The sequence below is a fragment of the Symphalangus syndactylus genome, chromosome 11 (genome assembly GCF_028878055.3).
Source record: "Symphalangus syndactylus isolate Jambi chromosome 11, NHGRI_mSymSyn1-v2.1_pri, whole genome shotgun sequence".
Taxonomy (NCBI): Eukaryota; Metazoa; Chordata; class Mammalia; order Primates; family Hylobatidae; genus Symphalangus; species Symphalangus syndactylus.
Window position 1 is genome coordinate 25,148,082 of NC_072433.2, and position 8,262 is coordinate 25,156,343.

The following is an 8,262-nucleotide window of genomic DNA, read 5'->3' on the forward strand; positions in this document are numbered from 1 at the left end:
CGGGTGCGGTGGCTCACGCCTGTAATCCTAGCACTTTGAGAGGCTGAGGTGGGTGGATCACGAGGTCAGGAATCGAGACCATCCTGGCTAACACAGTGAAACCCCGTCTCTACTAAAAATATAAAACATTGGTCAGGCGTGGTGGCACGTGCCTGTAGTCCCAGCTACTCGGGAGGCTGAGGTAGGAGAATCACTTGAACCCAGGAGGTGGAGGTTGTAGTGAGCTGAGATCAAGCCATTGCCCTCCAGCCTGAGCTACACAGTGAGACGCTGTCTCAAAAAAAAAAAAGTAAGAAAATCTTTAAGTTAAAAATGTAATGCACATGGTTAACAATAGATTAGACACAGCCAAAGACAAAATTAGTGAACAGAAGGTTGATCTGAGGAAATTATCCACAAATGGACAAAGAGATGAAAAAAATTTTAAAAAGGCAGAGAGCTATAACACATCTAATCTAGGTTCCAGAAAAAGAAGAGAATTGAGGCAATATTCGAAGAGATAAAGGCTGAAAATTTCCAGAACTGATTAAAGATATAAAGATTCTGGAATCCTGACACTCCAAGCCAGATAAATAAAAATAAATTTACATTGAGACACATCATAGTGAAATTGTAGAACACCAAAGAAGATCTTTAAAATCCTAGAGAGAAAAAACAGATTACCTTTGAAGGAATGAAAATTAGAAGATGGCTAGCTGGGCGTGATGGCTCCCAGCTACTCAGGAGGCTGAGGCAGGAGGATGGCTTGAACCTGGGAGGTGGAGGTTGTAGTAAGCTGAGATTGCACCATTGCACTCCAGCCTGGGCAACAGAGCAAGACTCTGTCTCAAAACAACAACACAAAAGGAGAATTAGAAGATGGCAAAAATGGAAGACAGCTGGAATTACATCTTCATGAATGAGGATTAAATAGAAGGATTTTTGGAAAAACAAAAAACAGAATGTCATCAACAGAGACTCATTAAAGTTGGGTGTCTTTTTTTTTTTTTTTTTTTTTGAGACGGAGTCTCGCTCTGTCACCCAGGCTGGAGTGCAGTGGCGCGATCTCGGCTCACTGCAAGCTCCGCCTCCCGGGTTCACGCCATTCTCCTGCCTCAGCCTCTCCGAGTAGCTGGGACTACAGGCGCCTGCCACCACGCCCGGCTAATTTTTTTGTATTTTTAGTAGAGACGGGGTTTCACCGTGGTCTCGATCTCCTAACCTCGTGATCCGCCCGCCTCAGCCTCCCAAAGTGCTGGGATTACAAGCGTGAGCCACCGCGCCCGGCCAAAGTTGGGTGTCTTTTAAATGGAAGGAAAATAATTCCACATGGAAAGTCATATATAGACAAGTTAACAGTGAACAAAGAAAGTGGTAATTCTACCTGCCGGGCGTGGTGGCTCACGCTTGTAATCCCAGCACTTTGGGAGGCTGAGGTGGGCGGATCACAACGTCACGATATCGAGACCACGGTGAAACCCCGTCTCTACTAAAAATACAAAAAGTTAGCCCTGGCGTGGTGGCGGGTGCCTGTAGTCCCAGCTACTCGGAGAGGCTGAGATAGGAGAATGGCGTGAACCCGGGAGGCGGAGCTTGCAGTGAGCCGAGATCGCGCCACTGCACTCCAGCCTGGGTGACAGAGACTCTGTCTCAAAAAAAAAAAAAAAAAAAAAGAGTGGTAAATCTATGTGTAAATCTAAATTAAAATTGACTATATAACACTATTGATTATGTCTTGTGGGTTTAAAAAAAGATGAATCTAAAATCCAGGTCAGCAGAAAAAAATCAAGGTTCTCCTGATGAGAGATTAAAGGTTCTAAGATTATTATATTGTTTTGGAGGATAAAGAGGGACTTCAGTGGGTTGACTATATGTCACAAAGGTCCCTATGGCCTCTTCGTCTCACTTTCTCTGAATGTCAGCATTTGTTTCTCTTTCTCCTTTATGAAGACCTCACAGCCAGTCAACTGAACTTTTTCCTACCAGGGCTCTTGATTCTTTTATCCCCACCTTGTGCTGAAACTGACCTACAAAATCCAATATCATGCCAGCTGAAAATTGCTGGGAAGATGAGCCTGTTGACAATTTTTATACCCACTTTTCAAACCCGCTCCTCCACTTCACCTCCAGTCTTAGAGACAGATGTTCCTTTGCTGATTTGGAGAAAAGTGCTCTCTCTCGGGGTCCTTGGTCCCCAATCCCTTCTAACCTATCATCCATTATTTCTTCTACATCTCACATTTTGTTTTTTCTTTTGGCTTTTTCCATTGGACTTATAACCATGCTTAAATCTCTCCCTTCTGAGAGAAAGGAAGAGACAGACACACACACACACACACACACACACACACACACACACACACAGAGATTTCTTGTCCCCAGATATCTCTCAGCTGCCATTCTTCTTTACGCCTACCCATTTCACCTGAACTAGAAAAAGTACACCATCTTGTGAAGACCAAGTCCTCACTTCCCATTCATGCCTTGTTTGACTGTTGTTTGGCTTCTACCTTCACCTTACTCTGGTACTGATTTTGCCAACATGACCAGTGATTTAGCTAGTTGATGACCTGAATGGACATCAGGCAGATTTTATCTAATGCTATCTGGCACTTATCTCCCTGAAACTCTTTCCTCCACTGGCTACTAATACTGCCTTTTCTGGAGCTCCTAGAATTTCTCTACATCCCACCTTTCTCCCCACTCCACCCATTTCCTTTTTTTTTTGAGGCGGAGTTTCGCTATTGTTGCCCAGTCTGGAGTGCAATGGCTCAATCTTACCTCACTGCAACCTCCGCCTCCTGGGTTCAAGCGATTCTCCTGCCTCGGCCTCCTGAGTAGCTGGTATTACAGGCGCCAGCCACGATGCCCAGCTAATTTTTGTATTTTTAGTAGAGACAGGTTTCACCTCGTTAGCCAGGCTGGTCTCGAGCTCCTGACCTCAGGATCCACCCACCCGGCCTCCCAAAGTGCTGGGATTACAGGCGTGAGACACCACACCTGGCCCTTTCTTTTTCTAACAGCTTTATTGAGATATAAATCATATACTATAGAGCTCACAGTTTAAAGTGTACAATTCAGTAGTTTTTACTGGATGTAGAGAGTTATATAACCATCACTATAATCTAATTCTAGAACATCATCCCTAAAAGAAAACTTACGCCATTAGTAGCCATTCCCTAATCCTACCCTGCCACCTTGCAGTCCTAGGCAACCACTGTTCTACTTTTTCTCTATATAGTTTGCCTATTCTGGACATTTCACATAAATGGGGTCATGCAGTATGTATTTGTTTGTATGTGTGTGGTTGGCTTCTTTCACTTATCGTCGCATCAGAGGCATGTGACCTAGAACAACTCCATCTTAAATAGGAGCTGGGTAAAATGAGGCTGAGACCTACTGGGCTACATTCCCAGACAGTTAAGCCATTCTAAGTCATAGGATGAGATAGGAGGTCGGCATAAGATACAGGTCATAAAGACCTTGCTGATAAAACAGTTTGCAGTAAAGAAGCCGGCTAAAACCCACCAAAACCAAGACGGCAACAAGAGTGACCTCTGGTCATCCTCACCACTATACTCCCAAAAGCGCCATAAGAGTTTACAAATGCCATGACAACATCAGGAAGTTACCCCAAATGGTCTAAAAAGGGGAGGCATAAATAATCCACCCCTTGTTTAGCATATCATCAAGAAATAACCATTAACATGGGCAACCAGCAGCCCTCTGTTTATGGCGTAGGCATTCTTTTATTCCTTTACTTTCTTAATAAACTTGCTTTTGCTTTGCACTGTGGACCTCGCCCTAAATTCTTTCTTGCGAGAGAGCCAAGAGCCCTCTCTTGGGGTCTGGATAGGGACCGCTTTCCTGTAACAGTAGTGCTTCTGAGGTTCATCCATGTTGTAGCCCGTATCAGCAACGCATTCCTTTGTATTGCTGAATAATATATGATTATATGGATATATCACATTCTGTCTAGTCATTCATCAGTTGGTGGGCATTTGGGTTGTTTACACTTTTGGCTCCACTGTACTCCAACTCGGGCTCAAGTGACCCGCCCGCCTCTCCTCCCAGGGTGCTGGGATTACAGGCGTGAGCCATCGCACCCGGTCTCAAAGATTATTATTTATAAAACCCGGAATTGCTATGTGAGAGGGGACCAACTGGATATTTTGGAGGGTGAAGCTCTCCCCATTCACAGAGCTCTAGTGGTTGGCTCGGATTTCTGCACAGAGGGAGACACACACGAAAACAAACACTCGGGGGAATTCATCGGCTCCTGCTCACAGTTCCAAAACGCCACCCCAACCAGAACCACCCCTAAGCTCTCAACCCAGCGCACCAAGGTCCCAGGCGCACCAGAAGTGGAGTTTGACTCGTGCAGGTCCGCTGACTGCTGCTGGGGAGGGGGCCCCGCCCAGGCTCTACGTCCGGAGCCTTGGGAAAGGGGCCAAGCCCCTGAGGAATGGGGGTTGGTCGGCAGTGAGTCCCAGAGCAACGACGCGCGCCCCTCGACTGCGGCCCTGGGTTCGAGGCACCGACCCCTCCTTTCCGCTCCAGGTCCGCGCTCGGGGCTGGGGGCGGAGGCGCCGGGAGGGAAGCAGCAGGCTAGTTGCAGGGGAGGCGCCTCGCACAGCACTTGCGGCAGGGGGTGGGGCAACCAGACTCCGTACCGGCAGTTGTCGTCGGGTTGCAAGGCGCACAATTCCCCAGGTGCTAAAAGCCAGCAGCCATTTTCTTCCGCGGGTCTTCACCTCCCTGTAAGCCGCCGAGCCACGGGCTGGAAGGGGAGGGCGGGGGCGTACCTCCCAGCCAATCACGAGCCACGTAGTTCGGCGCGTTGTCTCCATGACAACGGCCTGGTGTTCTGAGAGCTCCTCCGGGTTCTGCTAGCTACTCAAGAGTTCGAAGGCAGAAAAGACCGACTCGCACGTCCACTGGAAACCAGGAACGCAGGGGCGGGACCAGAGAGACTGGCAGAAGTCTCCAGGTGCCCGAGTAGTGCCTCAAAGCCTCTTCAAACCCCGCGCCCCGGTGGGCAAGAGGGCGCTCCTGGGCTTGGAGGGCGGAGGATGAGGCATTCAGCGGGACCTAGTCCTAACCCAGCCTGGGAGAGCATCAGGGACCCGTCGTTAACGTCAAATGCCTTCCTTGTTGCCTGCTCTATCTTTCATATCCACGAGGACCCCATTCTCCATGATGTGCTTATTTCACGTTGCATGTCTGTATCAAAACATCTCATAGACCCCATAAATATATACACCTACTGTGTACCCACAAAAATTAAAAAACAAAAACATCTACGAGGGATCGGGCTTGGTGGCTCACACCTGTAATCCCAACACTTTGAGAAGCCGAGGCGGATGGATCGCTTGAGCCCAGGAGTTTGAGACCAGCCTGGGGAACACAGTGAGACCACCCCCCACCCCCGTCTCTACAACAACAACAACAAAAACAGAAGCAAACAAACAAATTAGCCAGGTGTGGTGGCCCAGCTACTTGTGAGGCTGAGGCAGGAGTATCGCTTGAATTCAGGAGATTGAGGTTGCAGTGAGCTATGGTCGTGACACAGCATTCCAGCCTGGGTGACAGAGCGATACCCTGTCTCTAAAAAAAAAAAAGAAAGAAAAGAAAACATTAACATCCACGTGGATTGGACCTCCAGTTCCTCACTCGGCCCGGCGTGGGTCCAGCCTTCTGGCTGGGGCCTCCCCCATAACACAAGAATATCCAACTTCCGGTGACTTAAAACGTTCATTAAAGTGCCCCATCCTCTGATTTCCACGAAAACCGTGAGAAGAGATGGGACTCAGCGAATGTAGCCAGATCCGCTTCTGTTAAGCCGGAGAACCTGCGATTCCCAGAGCAATAGGGAACCCGGGTCCCCTGACGGGAAAACAAGGCTGAACCGCTAAGTGGGGCCTGGGTAGCTTCTGACCCCCTCTGCGGGGTTGGAAGCCGAGATGCGCGCCCACCCGCTTTCGACCTAGCGAAAGCGTGTCCTAGCACCCCGACTACCTTTACTGACACCAGGCGCCTGCTTTGCCTCCGCCTTCCCGGGCATGCATCTCAAAACTGCTGGAGCTCGAGCGCCACCTGCCGTCCTCTGCGACGCACTACTGCTGTAAAGCCAACCGCATAGCAGCAATACCGGCAGGGGACCGTGCGAGGCACTTCACATACATTATCTTAACTGAATTTAACAACCTGTCAGGTAGATATTCTTATTCCCATTTGACACTTGGGGTAACAAGTTCAGAGAATTTAAGAAGCTTGCCAAGCCCACTCTGACACCAAGTGTCATCCAGGATCCAAGAAGCCACTGTCCCCGGAGCTGTATACCCTCCCATGTCACAGTTGAGCCTCTGGTGATTCTGTCTTCAAGGACCCTCCAGGGTCCCTTCTGGCCTGCCTCTGACCATGTAGGCTCAGCATCGTTCTTCTCCAGGACTTTCATGCCCCTCTGTGGTTGAGAGACTGGCTGGCGCTGGTCTGATGACCAACACTGTGTGTGCAAGCCACCAGACCAGAACCTGAACTGCGTTAGAAAATTGTTTTCTTATACCCAATAGATTTAGGAACTAATTTTCTATTAATCAATATGTACGTTTACCTATTTTATATGTTGTAATGGGGATCTCCCCCCTACCCCACCCACCCATCCAGCATCCCTTCCCTCATCTCTCAGTAAGAGCACCCTCTTCCTTTAGGGGCAGTTCTTCCTCCTCTATGAAGTTCTGATGATGCGGTCAATCACAGACTCCATGTGACCCAAAGCAGGCCAATCAGATGCTTCCCTCTGGATGTTTTATGTAGATGCTCTATAGAAGGAAGCCTTTCCCCCTAGATTGTAGCACGTCTGTGAGGATTGGAAGCCAACACACAGAGAGGAGTCCAGAGTGCAGGCTGAGAAGAGAGAGGGGAGGAAGAGATGAGGGATGGGAGAGGAGGAGATGGGAGAGGGGGATGGGAGGAGGGAAGGGAGAGGAGGTGGCAGAGAGAGAGACAGAGAGAGAGAGAGAGTTCTCTTTGTGCCAGTCCCAAGTTAGCTGGCCCTGCGTGCAGCTCTAGCCCTGCTAGTTTCACAGTTTAAATATATGCGCCAATAATTTCTTCCTGTTTTGTCCTATGCCTGTTTAAAATAGGTTCTCTGGCCGGGCGTGGTGGCTCACATCTGTAATCCCAGCACTTTGGGAGGCTGAGGCGGGTGGATCACCTGAGGTCAGGAGTTAGAGACCAGCCTGGCCAACATGGTGAAACCCCGTCTCTACTAAAAATACAAAAAATTAGCTGGACGTGGTGGTGTGCGCCTGTAATCCCAGCTACTCTGGAGGCTGAGGCAGGGGAATCGCTTTGAGAGGCAGAGGCTGCAGTGAGCCGAGATCGTGCCACTGCACTCCAGCCTGGGCGACAGAGGGAGACTCTGTCTTAAATATAAATAAATAAATAAAGTCAACAAATAAATAAATAAAGTGGGTTCTTTGACTGCTGCAACCAGAGTCCTGGATAATAGTCCATGACACTAGCCACCCCCGCACTCAAAATATTCAAAGCAGAATAAAGCTAGTACAGATTTTGTTACACTTTTGATTTTAACGTTAGACTCACAAGAAGTGCGAAAGTAGAACGAAGAGGTCCCATGTACCCATCACCCAGTTTCCCTCAGTGGTGGCACCTTACATAACTCTAGTACATCCTCAAAATCAGGAAATTGATATTGGCACAATATATTTATCTAAAGACCTTACTTGGATTTTTGCCTGCTTTGCATATATTTTTTATGTCTTTGTTTATAATTCTATGGCACCTTATCATGTGTATATATTAATAGAACCATTGTAAATTTAAGATACAAAGCTCCTGTTACCACAGAGAAACTCCCTTTGAGCTATTCTCTCTTTTTTTTTTTTTTTTTTTTGAGATGGGGTCTTGCTCTGTCGCCCAGGCTGGAGTGCAATGGCGCGATCTCAGCTCACTGCAACCTCTGCCTCCCGAGTTCAAGCGATTCCCCTGCCTCAGCCTCCTGAATAGCTGGGACTACAGGTGCACGCCACCACGACCAGCTAATTTTTTGTATTTTAGTAGAGACGGGGTTTTACCATGTTGGCCAAAATGGTCTTGATCTCCTGACCTTGTGATCCGGCCACCTCGGCCTCCCAAAGTGCTGGTATTACAGGAGTGAGCCACTGCGCCCAGCCTGGGCTACTCTCTTATGGTGTTACCCTTTCTAGCTCCTTCTCTAATCCATGACACCTTTATTCTCCATCTCTATACTTTTAAAAT

The 8,262-nt window shown here is 48.3% G+C and overlaps 1 protein-coding gene across 4 annotated transcripts in view; it reads right to left on the reverse strand.

Annotated features, from left to right (window-relative positions):
* ZFP90 (ZFP90 zinc finger protein) overlaps positions 1 to 4,844 on the reverse strand; it is a 35,387-nt gene extending 30,543 nt beyond the window's left edge. Inside the window, exons 1-2 of one of the 4 annotated variants that reach the window (XM_055298436.2) lie at positions 4,653 to 4,743; positions 664 to 821 (exon numbers count right to left, since the gene is read on the reverse strand). Coding sequence is in view for 1 of the 4 variants with exons in the window: in XM_063611643.1 (XP_063467713.1) it covers positions 4,653 to 4,829 (177 nt within the window). In the remaining 3 variants the exon portion in view is untranslated. Of the gene's footprint in view, positions 1 to 663; positions 822 to 4,321; positions 4,475 to 4,652 lie in introns of those variants that run through there. The other 3 variants (XM_063611645.1, XM_063611643.1, XM_055298440.2) reach the window with 3 other exon arrangements.
* Positions 4,845 to 8,262: the final 3,418 nt, after the last annotated feature.